The following is a 20,444-nucleotide window of genomic DNA, read 5'->3' as shown; positions in this document are numbered from 1 at the left end:
ATATCTTCAGTATCTTTACTTGTCAATTGTTCGCTGAAGTACTGTGTTAATTATAGTGCGGCTCAAGACGCTTTTTTTTCTGTCCAAACCTGACCGAGCCCAAGAGAATGTTGACCAAACCCGATTCAAATCTGACACGTGTCCTGTACTTTAGTCGGAGCCTGACCTGAACCCAACGCACTTTAGACAGTACACCTGTTTATTAAATGTTTACACTGTATTTTCAATAAAGCAGTTATAAAACATACTTGAATTCACCCGAACTAGTGTGTAAAGATCTCTGCCCCCTGCTGGCCAAACCAATGTAGCGGTGGTGAACCTTTGCCTGCTGTTCACTTCCATTCGTTTCAAGCAGGGAGCAAATAAAACATTAGCTTCGTGTGGTGAAGCAAATCTGCAGCATTGCTTCGTGTGGAGTTCAACTTTGATCATATTTTACCAGTGACTTCACAGGTTCAGCCAACGTTAGTTATGTTTGTGCAGCTGTCATTGGCTTAAGTTGTCAAAGTGAGCCAAGATGGAGGAGACCCGTAGGAGCTGTGTCAAACCAGCTGGTACTTTATTCAATCAGTGTTGATTTGTTTAGCCCTTTACAACACCCATAAGGTACCTAATGTGCTTATTGATAAAATAAGAATCAGTAAAAGAAACAAAAATAATCTGAAAATAAACCTTAAGAGTAGAAGGAAAGTGTCACAGTGCTATAGGTATTAAAGGCCAATCTGAATAAATACGTTTTAAGTTTGGCTTTAAATGACTGGTTAAGACCAACATAAAGACATTATAATAGTCGATTCTAGAGCTAATTAAATGTGTGTTACATCCTGCATCATGTGCCCCTAATAGAACATGTAGTTTACATAGTTTACAATAAACCTTTTATGGGCGACTGCCCTGTGGAAGCAGCATGACAGTGTACTGTATAAGGCTACATTTACACAACTTTCAGTTTCACTTTCACCTTGTTGTCAGTCTCATAATAGAAATCCTCATTCTTACTTTTCAGGAAAGAGTCAACTTCCTGTTTTTACCAGTGCATGCTCAGTGAACCTGAACGCTCTTTCAATTTGGATGTTGATTTGGATGCGTATTACTTCTGATGGGTTAATTAATCTGGGTTCAGATTCAACAGAATAGACTGGTTGATTAATTAGGCATTCATGAAATTAGTGATTTCAACTCTCAACTCCCATCAGTTTAAACGACAACAATGACGTTTCCTGACTCTAACCAGGACTTATATCATCATACGTGCTCCCCATCCCTACGCTCACTTCCTGCATCTGTACTTCAATCAAAGTATGCGCCACGTGAATGAATTTCCCCTTTCCATATGTAAGAGTAAAAAACCCTTCGGACTAATTCCTGGTCTGTGCAGTCAAACGTTCTGTGCGTGACCAGGCAGATGCCTGTCTTCGCTTCTCTTTGGGTTTATTGTCTTTGGGCGGAGATGAAACGAGACAGTGTGGCCAGACTGGGAACACTAAGTGAGATGCTAACCAGCACGGCTGGGGTAGTTCTGCCAAACACGCACACACCCATGAGAGCCATCAGAACAGACATGCAACTGCGCATACTATAACCTCAAACTCTATTCATGACTTTAAAAAGGCAGATTGTACCATGTTTTGGTTTTTTCTCCACATTCTCTCATTTTCCTCCATATTAAGGAGTAAGCGTGTGCGTCTCCGTCTGGAAAACCCCTGTAACTTTACAATCCGCTCTTTCTCTATTCTTCCCCTCTGCAGTACCCCGTCATCTTTGCTTTTTACCTCTCTCTGTTCTCATCTGCCTCTTTTCACATTCCTGTCCACTCTTTTCTCTGCACTGCCAATGCTCGTTAGTTAGATTGATAACCGCCTGTGGCAGGAAACAGGCTCGATCCTCTGTTTCCCGCCGTCCTGCAGCTCCAGTAGAGGCCTTATTCATTTAGAAACGGACTCATAGTGTGTGTATGTGTAGGAACAGCCTCCTCTGGTTGTCAGCTGACTCTTGTGGGACTAATATTCTCAGGATGTGTAGTAAACATGTGAGCTGAGTTTTCACAGATGGTTGGGACATGGATTACTCAATCAGTCGTGTTGCACTGTATATGGGCACACATGCCTCTTACATGCTGCCTACGTGCACAGATATTTGTGTAATTGCGTAAAATTGTCAGGCTTTAACGCTCAGACATCAGATTAGTCGGAGTCTAATTCTGCTCCTGTTCCAGTTCAAAGATGGGAATTTGAGATTAGACCCATTTGAGGGAGAATTTATGTGAGCATATGTCTGTTCCCCGCAGTGGAAGAAATAAGATCCTTTACTTCAAGAAAATCTTTAAGATTTAGATTAAAACAAACATGACTCTTGTTTCTGCAAATTAAGTGTGGAGCTGTAACATAAATATGAAAACCTGTCCCTTTGACATACTCTATGTGTGTCTTTTGTTGAACCAATACTCAAAAGATTGTTTCCTGGGATTGTTTCCTTACCAGCTCCTGGGAGGTAAGTTCCCAATATTTCCAATTAGGGGTGGGAATCACAGGGTACCTCATGAAGCGATACATGGTCCAGGATACCAATATCAATATATTGTTAGACAATCATCCGTACATCAAGATATCTGTCTGAATAAAACAAATAGTCTGTGAAAACGTAATAGTGCAGGATTTCTCTTTTTATTCACAACATAGAGGACATAGTGCATAACGTCTATGTATTGAATGTGGACGGGGCATCTTTAACATAGTTTTCTCTGCTATTATCCCGTTGTAAACTCCCTCTTCTTCTGCCAGGTAACTTCCACACAACTTTCCCTCATTCATTTGAGCAGCGCCGCCAAGAGGAGACATGAAGTAGTGACACACAGCGAGTGAAACTGGCACGGACTGTTTACATTAGAACGCCTTAAATTGTTAATTCAGTTATTGGCATTTGCCCTGGCTATCTATCTTGTGATTACAATCTTAACTGTATTACATGGTTACAGCACTTCCACGAGATGACATGTAACGCTCAGAGGGAAAGACATAATAATCAATTACTAATAAATGTACTGCATTATTTATTCACGCATTCACTCACACACATTTATTCAGGCACATTTCTCTGATTATACGCATTGACAAATGTCCATCGTTATTATGGAAACAATACAGATGTGTTATTACAGAATGTCCATGTGTTATAAACATAGTGTTTGATTAATGTGGCTGATGCATTAAGTAAGAATGGTAACGTCATGACTGGATAAGATAGGGCTGATAGGGTATTTATGCATAGTTCATTCTAAAATTATTAAAAGGTGTCGAAAAACTTAATGATTAGTGAGAATAACTGTCAAAAAAATATAATAACGTGGAAAAAAACACTTTATTTGAACACAGAAGTGGTTGGAGCATCTGTCTTACAAACAGCATAAGAGTGAATGTCCCTCTTTTATCCCCTCAGCGAAATGTCTGTGTGCATTTTTGGTGACCTTTCCACAGTTGGACGTCTCTCACTGTTTAGCCAGATGTCAGCACTTTATTTGAAATAGGAGTGTGTCGCCCTGTAAATCATGTTGATCGTGCTTTGTGATGTAATATAAACCCCTGTGTCCTCTCCCTGTTTCCTCTCCTCTTTGTCTCTGTCCCAACTCCCCCTGTGTCCTCATCGCCTGTCTCTCTTTTCTTTCTTTCTCTGTCGTCCACTGTAGGTCTGATTACAGCCCCCTGTCCTCAACGAGCAGTAAGTAAACCAATGGTGACCTGAACCTTGGCCATGACTCAAACACACAAATACTGGCTCGGCACTGGGAATTTATCACATTAATTCACACTAACAGAGGAAGGTTGTGTTTGTGTGTATGTTTAGTGATGCTCAAAGTCTACAACAGATAGAAGGCAGGGGTCATTGTACAACAACAAGCTGCTTGATTTATTATTCTATTATTACTCAGTGTGATGCTAAACATTTAACATTTCTTGCATTGTATTAGAGCTTTGTCAGACAAAATTAAATAGACAACTGATGACCAATCTATCATTTTTCTAGTGGAAATATTAAAAGGTTTTCAAATATTAAGATTTTCAGATTAACTTTGAGTTGTAGACTTGCATCTTCTACCTTCATTTATTTAATTTTATGTTTATTCAGTAAGAACAGGTGCACAGTATACATCACAGCATATACAGTATTCTCACTTATAGTTTTTAAGTCATGTTATATTTTGTCGACGTGGTTGACTTAACAAAAAGTGGAACGTGGTTCATTACATTCTAAGATGTTAGGTTTTTTCTTTCTGAATTTCTATAAATTAAATCATTCATCATTGATTGATGACATAAAGCAATTAAGTGTCAGTGAATAGAAACAATTAAGGTTAATTAACATTTAAACTTTGGGTGGTGTGAATAATTCACATTCGTTTTTACAAATCCAAATTTTCCTTTTAATTTGCATGTTGAAAAACACTTTTCCCTCTAAGGGAAAATCCTAAGATTACCACTGCTATGATTTTCACGGTGAATATGATGCAATAAATGAACCAACCAACCATGAAATCTGTGAGCGTTCAGTGTGATAATGGTCTAATTTTTTACTGATGACAAAGAGCATTTCTCTAGTAACGTCACTGAATAGTGCTACTCAGGAGAAAATCCTCTTTTCATTGTTTTTATTAGTAATTATTAGGTTTGGAAATACAGAGATATCACGATACAGATTTCCCAGCAGCAAGATGAACAGATGTGAAAACAAACCTCCTGGTCAGTTTCATTTATTTGAAAGAGAAAAAAGGACAAAATCACTAATACTTTGAAGATCATCTTATTTCACACATTTCAAGATTCTTCTGACACATCTGCTTCATACTGCTTTCATTTGTGTGCAAAGTGTCTGCGTGTGACCTCTGCCCAGACTGGGTTGCTCGGTCTCCAGCCATTCCACAATGGGAGGATTATACCCAATATTAGCTTTCTTTAATCTAGTCTACAGGAAACGGCATTATCCTGACTTTGCACCCCACCCACTCCACGGGAAGTGTAGGACCACATGCTCACAGACGCACACGCACACTGACAGAGTCAGCAGTGTCTGCTTTGGTCTTTTCCCCTCGATGTTTAGTGTGTCATTGCTGTATCATATGAACTTTTCTGCCCACTATTGTCTCTGACTATCGGAGGTCAGGATGGGAACAAAACGTGCAGTGGCATCAAAACCACAGAAGGAAAGTGTGACATTGAACTCCTGTAGGATGGGTCTTTAAGTGTTCTAGGACCACGTTGTGTGCCATTTTTGGATGTTTTATATTATTAGTAAATACCCATTGTCTGGCAAGTGTTTGTTGTCTTCATATGACAGAACACATTGAATGTCATTGTATGGTTAACATAATTATTTTCTATTTAAATGTGTTAATCTGTTCGCAGCTACCCTTCACAGGTGAGATTGATTCACCAATTTACCAACATGTTGTAACTTTTGAGCGTAACTTAAAAAGGCAACAGAAAGGTTTTTGTCCCTGTGGTTCCTGTTTTGGTCACTAAGGATGCAGTGGTATTAATGAGTCACAGATACTTTCGAAGGCAGTGCTGATGTGAAAAACACCACACTGGGTGAAAGCTTTGCTCATTGTTGTTTTGAAAATGGAATTACTGCATATTTTGTGAAGGGATTTGACAAACAAAATGGAACAGCAAGAGCAAGACAGAAAGAAGATCAATTGAAACATACAGTAGATAATGTCAATTGCTGGGTAATTTGTTATTATAAATAACATTTAAACCAAAAAGGTGTCCATTTTTAGTTTGAACCTTTTGTGTTTTAAAGGTGGGTTTCACCTTGTGTTGTCCCATTATTCTGTATTATCAGGAAATCTTGTAGTGACCATTAACTTGTTCCTTTATCTGTTGAAAGATTCCTCACTGCTTACCAAGGTGCTCATGTTTGTGTCACTCCATCTCATTATCACATATTCACTTCTAGAAGAACTTAGCTCCTTCTGCAGATGATTTTTCTCAGTACCTGGTTGAGCCTCTCCAATCTGCCCCTAAAATGCCTAAAGGGATTCCATTAATCATTTCCTGCTGCAGCATCTGTAGTTTTTTCTCCAAAAGGAAAAAAGATGGACTCCAACTGTCTGAGACGCTGAGTGACTTACTGTATGTCAAGCCCTTATTGCCCCTCAGGGAACTCGTCTCGTGAAAGCGACTGACCTTTAAAGACATGGCAGGAATCCCTCTGTAATAACAGTCAGAACATTTCCATGCACAGTTAATTCATGCTACCTCGGCTAAACTGTGCTACAGTTGTTACTCAACAACTACTATGACTACTATCCCAGTATACAAGCACTTGCAGGGAATCCATTTATTGAATGAAGAGTGATTGCCTCCACTAAGCTAGATGGCAATGTGCCACCTTTTAGCTTGTTAGTATTAGATGGTTACTTAAAATATCCAATTCTTTGTGCTGGCTGGACATAACTAGATCTGGTCAGTCCAGAAAATGCACTGGCCTGTATTTTGCTATGTTTTTTCCTTGCTGTTCTCTTCTTCAGTGTGCTGGCTTCTTCTATTGTTTCTGCTACAAAGCCGGGGGGTGGCAACTGTGGAGCATGTGTGTATACATGCAGTAGTAGCTTGACTCCCAATCTCATAATCTGGGTGTGTTATGCCTGCCCCACACTAGAGCATGTTCAAATCTGACTTCATTTTAAAAACGTGGGAGACCACACAACGAACTTTGTAATCGATTTTCTATGTTTTAACCCTGAGAAAGACAGATTAGACAATCAAGTCAAGACGCAGGACCACACACTTGGCATGAAGAAATGATTTTGGACAGGAGATTCCAGCGATTTCACAGAAATCTGTGTGATTTAACGTGATTTCAGAATATAAACAGACATGGAGGTGGACTGTCAGCATTGTCAGATAATAGCTGTTGTGTGTGCGATGTTTAGTGCTGAGAAGAGAGTCATGGCTGAGATACCGACAAGTACAAGTTATGGGAGTACGCGAAAGTATGCAACGTCCTGGTCAACTCAATCTAATTGGTTATTGTGGGGTTCTGGTCACGCCCCCAATCGCTGTGCAGTTGTAAATATCAAACATGTTTAATACTTACGATTTGAAATCAGGAAGACTCTCGTGTCCGATGGCGTTAAAGTCGTGTCTGTTAACCCCCTCACACTACAGGATTATTTGGGAACCATTTGGAAGTGAAAAAGGAGAAAGGTTAAATGCAGGTGCAACAGTGGCGCACTGTTGCCCTCACTAATTATCCTCTAGTGTGGGACAGACACATATGTTTGGTTTTGGTCAGACTAACACATAAAGTCTGTGAAAATATACACGTTCTACATACAGACAGATAGAGTGAAAGTGAAAGGAGCAGCCTCGGTTTATTTGTTTTAAGAGACGGAGAAGATGGATGCAAACTGCTGTGTTGACAGATTTAACAATTAATCTGTGAATCTGTGTGTGTGCGTGTCTGAATGCACTGACATGTTCATTGCAAAGGTGCATGCAGCATTAATCTCCCATGTCTGCTGCCTCCACAGAAGTATATTTAGCTTATGGTATGGAGCATACTCATGTTTGTACAGGTGGTCTTAACCCTTGAACTTTGACCTTAGTTCAGGCCAGTCATAAGCCCCCCGGAGACACAGTGATATGCTAAACCACCAACATCAGACTGATTGATGTAAGACTGTAGTGTAGGTCCAATCTAACAGATCAAATTACTTACATTATGTTTTGAAAAGGAAGCAATAAAATGTGCTTAAATTTAACAAAAGTTGTAATTCACCTCCTCCACTGAGGCAGCTGAAGGTTAAGCTTTTGATCGTTGTTTTTTCTTTAAACAAATTAAAGGCATTCTAAAGAAATTAAAAGTATGTTAATGCTGATGCAATTTGGTTAAAGCTGAAACTTTTGGGTTAAACTTGTCATCAAGTTGTTAAAACTGATTGCGCCGTGTAATGGATACCATCTGCTCTAATATTAGTATATATATATTACCGGACGCAGTTTTCATGGACTGTGTATTGACAAGGATCAAAAGAAAACTCTCTAGTAATAATAACAATGTTATATGCATAAACAATACACGGTTGTATTAGTTTAGTGAGAGAAGTGTGCAGGAGGGGCACAGGGTCAAATGGCTAAAAGCACATAAAGCTACTCTCAAGAATATTCTTATAAGAGAAAGAGTAAAAGCATTTTAGTACTTTTTACTCTTTTCTTCTCTGTTGTCTCCAAATTGGTGTCGATAACGTCATTGAGAATCGGTGTTCTAATAAGCACTCCTGCTGTGAAGAACAAATCATCACTAGAATGCACATTTGCATCACATGTGTGATGAAAATGTTTCCAGAAGTTCTTATTATGGCTCTGGCTCTGATAGTACCCGTGTCCTTACTGTGTCTGACGTTGCTGCATCTTTACAAAAGTGACCAAATATTAATGAATTAAAACACCTCAAACCACTAGGGGACCATAATGTTTGAATATTTGAAATATTTGAAATCTGCCAAAACAAAACAAGTCCTGATCCTAAAGTAAGACTTGGACGGTGTTGCAAATTACAAAGTGCAAATTTGTAATATGAGATCATTTGAAGCCAATCTGGAAAACAAGTGACTCTGTTTCTAACAACAGTGAATAACATACAAAGAAACACAAAACATACTTAAACCTCTCTGCAGTTTTGAATCATATATATAGTCTTACATGAATACAAATGTCTTTATCACTTAGATTTAAACAAGAAGTGGACATTGTGTTTGCAAGAATTTCATGCAGCTGCAGGAAAATGCTAATTTTAATCTGTCCTTCACTCGGTCTGCAGCTGTTGTGTCCACCACCTTTGCACTCTCAATGGAAGGTTAATAGTTTTTTATTCAGGAGGCTTCAACTGAGCCCCACACCAAACACTTAATCACACAAGCAACAATCACACAACGTCACTTTCTAAAGGTCACAGCAGAGGAGAGTTCATTCAGCCACAGACAGCCAGAGTGACTAAATGTCTTTTTTCCCAATGGTTTCCTGCATATGTGTGTGTTAGAATAAACCGAGGGCTCAACCTTCTGAGTAATTAATGCTGTTTTGGGACAAAAGATGGAGTTTTAAACAGCACAGGTCAGACTGACTAGCATATATGCTAACAGGGATGTTAGCAGTTAGCCTATTATGTCATCCTTCTTTATTTAAAAACAGGGAAGGGCCAATAAAAGCAAGCTCCCTTTTTCAAGGTCGCCCCTGGAACATTACATATAAACTTAAAGACAAAAACAGAAAAGATACACACGAATGAGCAAAACACAGCAGTGCACACAGACTGGAAACAGTCAAACAACCACACACACACACACACATTCATTCTGCTCCTGGAATGTTGTTATGCTTTTCCATTTTGTGGTGAAAACTATTTCAAATCAAGTTTTCTGGTGTCGATTTCTGGTGAGATTTCAAATACTTTATAGTAACAATAGAGAGATTCAGGGGGTCCAACTTTTCTAGATAGTAGTGAGAGAAACCAAGGTGGTGAAAATGCTTCTTATCATGAAAGAAAGACTGGGAAAGTAAGATTTTAAAGGAGAGTGAATAAGATAAATGTTCAGCGAGGTCCTTGTAGAGTTCAAGATAGGGAATGATTGTTGTCTGACAAAAGCCTGAGAGTCACAGGTTGACATCGGGGGGTTTATTTTCAGGGATTAGCTTGCTGTCATCAGCAGATGTTAGCTCACTGAGACAAAGACATATTTGTGTGTGAGTAGGATAACACATGTACTGTTGTATTCACAGAAAGTACATGTAAAGGCTGTTTTTAGCTGTAAATATCATCTCTGGTGTTAGTACAGTTCTTGGCTCTTAGTGTTTTTGGGTTACGTTCGACTGAAGTTGAAATATGATATACCACACATTATCCATGTCTGTACTTCAGGTCATCATGGTAATCATTGTCGTCGAATAGTGTGTTCACGTCAGTGGGAGACAAAAAAAAGACGAGTCTTCACCACAAAGTAGAACACTGGGCCTGTGCAGTCCAGTGCTGCCTGAGGCCCTGCTCTCGTTATTTCATCTCAGACAGGCAGTGTATTAGCAGAAGCAGAAACACATGTGTATGAAAGTTACTCCTCCTCCATTCTTTAATATTTGTATAGAACCTACACTGTTGTGTTTCAGCCGCTGGATTAAATAATTACTGGTGAATGTGTACGAGCCTGTGAATGTTTTTCTTTGTTCCCTCGTGAAAATATTTTGCGGTTCTCTGTGGTAATTTTGGACTGCTGAACATCTCGTAGACATATAAAATATAAGGTGTCTACTTTATTGATTATTTACATCACTTCTTTCAATTTAAGTAGCAACGATATGGGCTTACAAAGCAATGTGCAGACCTTTGTACTCTATTGTACTATGTACTCTATTGTACTATGATTTTTAAAGTTAACCAGGAAGAGGAAAATAGTACAGTATACGTCGTTTTTGCTTGAAGTTGAATTTAATGTCCTTGTTATGACGAGGCCTTTGGGGTAAACCTGATCAAAACATGAAAAAAAGAGATTCCCTTTTCCAACTTTTCAAGAAACCACCAGAAAGACATTAAACATCGTAAAGGTTTATTTAAAAACAAGTATGAGACATCTGCTGACAGCCTGGCTGTGAATGGTTAATGGTACGTCCACTGCAGGTGGAGACAATCAGGCCTCAGCTCTCAGGATCCACCTAAACACACACTCAAATACACACACATTATTCAGTCAAGGATGCACAACTGCAACCCATCACACACTCACATGCAGAAAAAGACACACACACAAAAGGCCAGGCATCTTTATTTGTATAGCACATACAGGTGCAACTCACATATAAAACAAAATAACAGTTAAAAAACACACACTTTGAACCAAAAAAAACCATTATAATAACAAGAAATATAGGCATATGAGAATAGATTTAAAAAATATTCACATTTGGTGCATTTGGTAGCTTCTATATCATGTGCAGCATGAGTCATTAGATCTTAGAGGCTTCCTACTAGGTTTATATTATTCTAATATGTCATTAATGTATTCTGGACCTAAACTATTAAGTGATTTGATTTGTAGACGTGTAGCAGAACTTGAAAGTCTATTATATACCTGGCAGAGAGCCAGTGTAAAGTCTTTAAATTGGGATAATGTCTGATCTATTTGTTCTGGTAAAACATGGAGCTGCAGGGTTCTGAACGAGCTACAGCTGGGAGTCCTGTCAGAAGAGCTTTACAATAGTCGAACCATATGGATTAGCTTCTCCTGGTCTGTTTGGGACATACAACCTTTGACCCCGGATGTATTTTTTAGCTGATGCCAAAAGCAATAACCTTTGTGATTTAGGTGAAGACAAATTTGGTAAATCCAATGATTTACTTGCTCTAAACAGTGACACTATGACTCTATTGGACTGTAGTCATCTGGGGCCAGTGCTAGATATACGCTATCTGAATGTCATCTGCAAAACTGACAGTCAACATTAGATTTCTGCAGAATTTGACCCAAAGGCAGCATATATAATGCTAAACAGAAGGGGTCCAAGAATCTACCCCTGAGGGACTCCACATATCATAGCCACTCGATCAGATTCATAGCTTCCAATGGTCACAAAATTACTCCAATTCATTCCAGTGTGACCTAAACCATTCCACTACAATTCCATATAGTCCTGCCCATGTTTCCTACCTGTTTAACAACAGTATAGTGTGATCCACAGTATCAAATGCAACATGGGCGTGCCATGGGGTTACCAGTATCTTCCATAGTGGCCAAATGTTGCATGGTAGAGCCATGGCCTCCTTCACATGAACCGCATCAAACCAAAATGATTAACTTTTTATCATTTCTTTGTTATCCAGAGCGAAGAAATGAAGAAAATACTCACATTTAAGAAGCTTAAACTATCGGAAATCTTGTTTTAATCATGAAAAGCGCTTTGATTCAATTAATGGATTAATTGTTCCAGCTCTACAGAACACATCAACAGCATAGTCGACATAACATTCACCAGTGAGGACGTGAAAGGTAATATTCTGGCCTTCCTGGATTGTGCAGTGCACAGTGGAGAGAGAGTCTTCAACTTAATTCAAGTAGGTGCAGTTGTGTACAGCCAACAATTGAAGACAAGGAAAGGGAAAGTACTATCTTGTTTTTTTTTTTTAAACACATTGTCGCTTTGGATTCATAGGTTCAGTTCAGATTTCACTTGTTGATGGTATCCCAGCATCAACAGCGATACTTTTTCAACGATTTTACATCATTGGATTTGCGTACAGGTCTCTTTTGTGTCTCCTTGCCTCAGAAACTACCCTCACACATGGGTTTGCAATGTGTGCAGGTTTTCAATGGAAATGACTTTGCTAGAGTATTTTCTTTTGCTTTATTGTCGTTGGCTTCACTTTTCAAGCTTTCCCTGCCAAACATGGGAACACGAGCAGTGTTTTACTGTCGTGTTTGTTTGATAAAAGATATCGTTTTGTTTTTCCTCCGCCAAGGAGACATGAAAGAGAGATAAAAATCTGCCATTTATTTGACTGACTGTACGCAAGACCACAACGCTGATTTTCGTTTGTGTCTGATAACAAAACAAGACAGCATTATATCTTTGTGACGAGAGTGCAACTATCTGTCTCGAAGGAGAAGGTGTGGAATGATCCAGATATTAGTGTTGGAGGGAAGTGCTCTCAGAGCATGCTCTAGATTCATGTTTTTACACTCAAATTGTAGTATTTACTCTAAGCATATTATTTGAGTCCAAACTGACCATTCAGTTCCTCTTTTCCCTTTGTTAGAACTCACACTAGGGAAGAGGACGCATGTGTTGAGTGTCAAGTTACACGCCAAACCACTTAGCGTGGTGTCAGCAAAGGTGCTTTTAGCACAATTAAAAAAGCACCTAAAGGGACCAAGGACCACCCATGACAAGTCTCACTCACACACACACACACATACATATTCTTTCTGCCTGCTTTAATGTGACTTATAGATGTAACGGCAGCTTGGATTAAGTGTTACCAAATGTGCGTCATCCTAAATGAGGTTTGGACCATGAAGCTGATCGCAGCTAAATATGCTGCAGTTGGCTGTTTGTTAATTGTTTAATTTGAAACAGTCAGTTGTTGTGAACCTTTCATGGTCCTGAATGAGTGTACATTCAGTTCAGCACTGTGAAACATGTGCTGTTTTGGATCTGTACCACGGCACATTAGATTTGACATGAAGAATTGACTGAGAGGCAGAAGTCAAGAGTTTTTCACACGTCCTTGTAATGAAAATCCAACCTGGGACGCACCAGCACCATTATCCGGGACAGGTTCAATTTATATTCAAGTATAATGGGATACAACTTGGGATTCATAGTGTGTCGTCCAAGTATTTTCTGTCTAAACTAAGAATCATGATAGGTTGTTTTCCATGATTTGAACATAAGAAAAGTTGAATGGAAGCACAAAAACAAATCCAAAAAAAATCTTGAACTATCAACGTCATTTCAGAAGGTGGAAAAGTTGGTGTATCATTAAGGGATAAATGCAAATAAATGCAATGGAAACAATCCAGCGAATAAATGATTGTGTTTGCGCAAATGTGACTGAGAAAACCACAGCATTCCTCAACGTAGTGCAAGAATAATAGATGACTACAATAATAGATGAGAAGCAGCAACAAAAAGCTTCTTCATTTAACACTTTTTGATTTCACTTAGTGTTTTTTTTTATTTATGTCATCAAGTTGTGCTTCTTGCACTTTTTTGCCACTGACTACTACTAAGTTATCAAATTTGAGAGCATTTATGACAAATTTGAATGGAAACCATTTCAATACAGATGTTATTGTGTTTTTCTCATTGTTGTGAGGTTTCTGTTGGAGTATTAAAGCAGATTTCCTTCCATCCATTTTGGATCTGCATTGTAAACCCAATGTTTTACTTCATGAACAGTGCAATATGAATGTGAACCTCCCCAAACACCCTGAAACCTATCCATTTTATTTCATTTTTAATGTATTGGAATAGATATAGACCACTTTCCAAATACTTAGAGAGCATTATTGTTGATGTTTGACTTCTTTTTCATAGCTCTTATAATAACTCTTATATCTGCCTTCCTCCAGTGTATGATGAGGGTCAGGCATGGCTTGCATGAACCAGCTCTGTTGACTGGCTCCTGACTAAGCCTCCACTTTTAATCTTCTCCCAACAACAGTCTGTCGTAACTCATCTAATCTATCTAATCCTCAAGTTTAGAACCAACAGCAGTGGGCAGTGAATAGTGGCTCCACATTGTGGTCTCTTTTTGCTTTTATCTCCTGAGAAACTGGAGGGTTGGCGGCATACACATACAGACCCCCCTTTGTATATCTTGCTCTGGGAAAAGGAAGTTGGCAATTCTCCTCATTTTCAGGTTTTGCTAATGCAGCAGCGAAGCGCCAAGCTGTGTTCCTTTGTGTCTTTGAGACGACGAAGTAAACAAAGTCCTTCACTTTCATTGTGTCAACATATGCAGGCATCATTTACACAAGTTTAATTATGTGCAGAAATGCAGAGTTGCAGTTTTCTGTGTGCATATTGGACTAATGAGTGAGACGCAGCTGAAAAGCAGCGACCTCAGCAGCCGTTTTCAATTCCAGCTCTATCTCACAAGACAGTGATCTGTCATCCATCACTTAAATGTCTCTGTCATATGAGAAATTCTTTAAGGATCAGACTGGAGTTGTTTAACATAGTCAGTAAATACAAATAAAAGCACAAAACTTAAAGGCCCAGGTCATATTTTCAGTGTCTACATGTGTACAGGTCTACTAGGGGCCGTGTCATATACATTTCTGTGTTGGTCCACTACATGAAGGAGGTACACATGCTCAACTGCGAATGCCCCCGTCGCACTTTCCAGTCCAGGTTGTGGCGTGGTCTTCTGTTTTTTGGTTGAAAGTGTCAAAGAAGAAGAAGTTTTATGAGAAAGTCCAGGGGTATCCATTCAGGTACAACTCAGCACTCAAAGACTACAAGGAAAAACAATTGAGGGCAATTTCCTGGTGAGAAATTGCTGCTACTTAAAGTGAGATCGGGTACACATGCGTGGAATGTTAGACTGTATGCACATGTAGAAAAGAGCGTGTCACCCAGCCCTAAAGCCCTGTCCATGGTGCCAGGTTGTTTTATTTTTAAAAAAGAAATTGTAACAGGTGATTAGTATTTTTAAGCCAGTGGCATATAGTGCTTCTGTTAAAGGACTACTTTCTACCATGGACTAACACACGTGGTCCAGATGTAATCTGAACAACGTGTTGGAACATCTGTCGACATGACAGAGGCACATCACTGTTTGGGTTTTTACATGACCGTGCAATGACAATAAAGGCATTAGAATTGTTTTAAAATGTTATATATTATAATATTTCAGTCTTAAGTGAGTCCTTACCAAACATTTTATAAGCCTTGAAACAGAGTTAGAAGATGAGAGGCAGATAGTGAGAGAATGGAATCAGGAGGGAAACTTACCCCATTAGGCTTGTGCTTTATTGTTACTATTTACTGCCCAGAAAATACAGTTGAACTTCTCTGCAGCACTGATTTATTAAATTGCTGAAGCTCACCACCTCACTTAGTGATGACCCACATGAATTAAAGATCAGTCTTGTGTTGCTGAGTGTGTGACAGGAGACGATAAGGAAATACACCTCACACACTGCAGCAGCTATTGTTTCATGGCCCAGACGACCTATGAGCTCTGGCTCTTAACTACTTGTTATTAGGATCAGGTCATTGTTGTTTTTAAAATATGAAATATTGCCAGTCTTATTCTTTTAAGTGTCCCATTTACAGTACAGTTCATTTACACAGGAGACTTGTCAGGGTCTCAATCAGAGTAAAACTTAAATGTGTTTGGCACTTCAAAACAAATCACTTCTTATGGTTTTTCCTGAGCTTTAGAACTTTATTATATAGCTAGGACTTACCATTTTGAATTTACTTGGCATCTCTAAAAGCTGATGTATGACTGTTGGACCTTGCATCTTTTTTTCCATCTTTCTTTTTTTTTTTACCAGACGACAAAAAGGGGGCCCCCAGCTTGAATTTCCTCCCTTAGTTGTTTTGACTTTTCACTGAGGGCCAAGGTAGCTAAAGCTGTGACTGCAGTGCACACACACACACACGCACACACTGAGGCCTTGGTTAAGTTTTCGCTGCTAATCACTTTCATATGTGCAGGGCAACTGGAAAGTGTGTTGTTTTATCTCACGTCATCGTCCGTGCCTATGGCTGCGAGCATGTGTTGCCGGTTAACACTTGAAAACACAGTCTGCGAGAATCAGAAAAGACAGGCCTATCTATAACAGAGCAAATTGATTTTGTGTGTGTGTGTTGTGGACGGTTGTGCACATGCACGAGTGTGTATGCAGTCAGTCAAGTCAGAGCATCAGCTTCAGCCTGACGACTGGAGTGGATTAAGAGCTTAGAGACACACTCCTCCAGGGCTTTACACACAAACCTCTTCACAGGATTGGAGTGACTTAATCTCTCAATTTTTCTCCTTGGTACCAGCTTCCCATTAACCTTTATTACTCAGGCAAATGATCAGACTAAGTACTAAGTACTGAGTTGGTTACAAAAATACAGCTTTTTTATTTGGCTGCTGAATTCATTAATTCATTTTGTTCTTGTGACCAAGATTATAATAGTTTTCTTTTTTAGTTTTGACTTTTTGTTTTTAAAATGAGTTAGTTTTAAGATTCCAAAGGGTCATCATAAGTATTGTGTCTTAAAAACCCAGCAAAAGATGCCATTTTAAAAGTTTATTAGGACAGATGAACAACCATCTCAAAATCAAATATAACAGTCTACAAGAAAGTAGACTCAAGTGCAAAATGTGCATCATAATGCGAAAGAGACGAAAGACACACATAAACATAACAACATATATAGTAATAATAATAAGCCTCAAAACCATAAACCCAAAGGTTTGATTCACATAGATGAACCAACTCAACCCAATTAACTATATAACACATGTTGTGTTTAACTTGCACAGCCTTATGTCCCACATTGTAAATAAAAACAAATGGAAAACATTTTGTACATATTTTGTATGAATGAAAATTGCTGGCAGACAAAAAATAAATACACTTCATTGGAACCCAAAAGGATTATGTATGAAATACATTTTCAAAGATGAAACCTAAGCACATTTTTCCTACAATTGTAGCTACTTTTATAAACACACAATTCAGTGTCAGTAAGTTGTTTGTTTTTTAAACTCTAATTATTATTATTTCCTTAGTTTTAGTTAACTATAAAAACCTTGCTTGTGACACAAGTTTCTCTACATTTTGTGAAGATCAAACATATTTGAGTTGCCGACTTTAGATATTTTCACCAACAAGCATTTAAACAGGATTACCTAAAGCAACAGATGGTTATATTATTGTGTCTACCATTTATATGAGCTTTATATCTTAAGAGGTCAAGAGGTCAAATTAGATTTAATAGAATTAAGACACAACACGAGAAATACTGCAGCATCCAATGAATGGTGAAAGCCTTAATAAATACAAATCAAACAAAGACAGTGAAACTCTGTAAACTGCAAAATATTTTTTAATCAAAAGGAGGCAGGTGGGACAAATGCATTCATAAACAATGCTTTAAAAACTCAATTTTGACTCAAATAGTTGTCCTTTTATGTGCCTTATCTCCATTGAGGGGCAGAAACATGCTCCCACCGTGTTAGCTTTTGTTTCTCATGTGATAGCTATAATTGCAACAGCAACAGGATCACAGGATATTCCCATCACGTGTCTATGTGAGCGATGATGGAGTGATAACCCTGCATACCAGCGAGATTCTTACGTTTAAAATGTGTATCCTGTTGTTTCGTAGTGAGACAGCACGGTACAGTTGTTAGACCACCGACGGCAACATGGCTTTCTGGCTTTTATTCTTTCTTGTAGGTTCTTCTAGGGAGAAACAAGTGCATCATAGTTTAAGGTATGAGAGTCTGTGCAGAGTTTTAAATGTTTGACGTGATTGCCAGTCATCCACGGGTTAGTGGTTTACGATTCAAATATCAGATACCAGAAGGAGCGATAATGATTCTTATGTGGTGTGTGGTCGTCAGTATGTGTGGGCTCCTTTGTGGCCTCCGTCAGACCCAAAGTTAGATTCTTATTTATTTCCTGTGTCTTTTTTGTTACCACTTCCCAGGAATTATTATTTATTATTATTTTTTTGTTAAAGGGAAGAAGTAGTGGTGGAGAGATTTGGGGAAAGAGACAAGTGACAGAGAGAAGACAGGTTAACACACATTGGAAAAAAAGGAACCACTGTCTTAGTGCTGTATTTGATTATATCCCATTTGCCGCTCTGTTTGCTTTATTGTCTGTCATCAGTTTGAACAAGGCAGATGTTGGACTGTATTTGTATTTCTGACTCTTCAGAGACTGTGAGAGACACCTGTGTGTGATTAAACTCTGCATGTGTGACTGCACTGGACAGTAAATAACCACAAAGAACTCCATCATCATCCCTGTGGTAATGGGTGTGTAAATGCCGGCGACATGTCACTGATTCTGATTGGATCAGGAGGACATGAATGAACATGGCACACTGTGTGTGTGTGTGTGTGTGTGTGTGAGAGTGTTCCAGGACATCTGTGTCCTGGCACTTGACTTAATTCCGCAACAGATCTGTCGTTGATGCTGCTGTCTTTATCTCATTAGACGGACTTGAGTGTCATGAGGACTCTTGGAACTCGATACGAGACTGTAGTCTATTCAGTGTTTATTTAGTTTCTAACAACTTAAAGTAATGACATTTGAGAGACTTCAAAGTTTTTGCAGGGACTCTTCCTCTTCCACTTCTCATCATCCTGACCGTTTATCTGACCGACAAGTGTGTCCTGATCCAGTCATCGGGGGTTTTCCATGTTGTAAATTTGCTGTTTTGATTTTTTTTTTTTTACACACAATTGCATATCTATCCAACCAGGAACAGAAATCCCTTTTCTCCCATACTGACACTGATACACCGGTACTGATTTTGTTGACCCTTAATGACCTGTCCAGGATGTACTCCACCTTTCACCCTATGTCAGCTGGGATTGCTCCAGTAACCCTGTGACCCTCATGTGGAGGATAAAGTGGTAGATGATGAATGAATAAATATAACTTAGTACAGAGAATGAAACTCAATTTAATGTTCAAAAAAACATTTTTAAAATTGTCCATTTTCATTATAGATGTTTATTTTAAAAACATAGTTTCAGGTTTTTATACTTGCCATCACATATATTACTTATCTTACATATATCAAGCGATAACTGTGGTTTCTTTTTAAGGTCCTGTAATGTACACCTCCAATGATGACCTTTTAGCAGTGTTCCACTGTAACCTAATCTTAACATTTCCAAAATGTCACCTCTTTGGTCAAGTAGAAAGTTCCAAAGGCCAGCGGGCCTCATGAGAGACAACCTGTCCCTTGTTGGCCTCTCTGTTTCACGGGGAGGTTCTGGCAACAGTCAAACACTCTGCTGTTCCAGGGACAAGAAGGCTGTGTGTCTTTTCCCAAACTGCCTCGAAGCACAAAACGAAATGGGACAAATCCCTCGAGGAGTCGGGAGACAGACCAAAGAAAATGGTCACAGAGGAGGAAAAGAATGAGAGATCAGAGAACATAAACTTTGAATACGTGCATATATAAGAATGAAAACATTAAGAAGGACTGAAGTGTGGGAGCGTGTCATTCGTAGTGTTTGCACTACCTGTGCCAGGATGCTGAGCATTTCGAGGTCAGGGGTTCAGAAGGAGGCCACACCTGAATGCATTGCTCCTGCTGTGGTCTGGAACATTCCTCTGGCTTCAGTAATAACCTCCTAATGGCACTAATGATCCTCACCAGAGAAGCCGTGCTCCATGGTGCTGGTGGTGGGGCAAGGAAACAAAAATGTTTTTCTCTTCCACCTTCCACAGTTATTTACATGATTTTTTTGTGGCATGAATCCACTGACACTCAAAGGGTGCTTAAAACTGTAGAATATGTCTCATAGAATTGTTCCAGTTGGTTGTTTTGTGCAGCAGATTGTTGTTCTAGTGATATTTGTTGAGTGAGAAGATCCATTTATTTTTTGTGTATTATTATTATTGGCTTGGTGGTTCTCATTTGTGTTATCGTGTGTGTTGAGTGTGTGGTGAGTATGTCCAGGTCCCTGAGTGAGAGAAGGAGATAGTGGAATGGTAGAGCCAATGAGTCCACACAGTGTGTTACTTGTTTACTTGTTTCCAGAAACATTGTACTTGTGGGCTGAGCCAGAGTGTGTGGAGGTACATGTGCCTGAATCTGATAAAAGTGCATATTGTTCGTTGTATGATTGTAACAAGTTCAAAAAGAAAAGACTAATAATATTTTTTTTCTCTTCTCTTCCCCATGTTTTCTTGCTCCTTC

At 39.0% G+C, this 20,444-nt stretch overlaps 1 protein-coding gene across 4 annotated transcripts in view; it reads left to right on the top strand.

Moving 5' to 3' along the window:
* Window positions 1–20,444, top strand: part of LOC122765288 (protein FAM124A) — a 32,966-nt gene that overhangs the window by 3,332 nt on the left and 9,190 nt on the right. For 3 of the 4 annotated variants that reach the window (XM_044019458.1, XM_044019457.1, XM_044019460.1), the window contains exon 2: window positions 3,683–3,714. The exons of the other annotated variant lie outside the window; for it this stretch is intronic. In XM_044019458.1, the coding sequence (XP_043875393.1) occupies window positions 3,683–3,714 (32 nt within the window). The remainder of the gene's footprint in view (window positions 1–3,682; window positions 3,715–20,444) is intronic. 4 annotated transcript variants of the gene reach the window in all.

This window comes from Solea senegalensis, linkage group LG2 (assembly GCF_019176455.1).
Source record: "Solea senegalensis isolate Sse05_10M linkage group LG2, IFAPA_SoseM_1, whole genome shotgun sequence".
Classification (NCBI taxonomy): Eukaryota; Metazoa; Chordata; class Actinopteri; order Pleuronectiformes; family Soleidae; genus Solea; species Solea senegalensis.
This window is presented reverse-complemented; position numbering and strand designations above follow the sequence as displayed.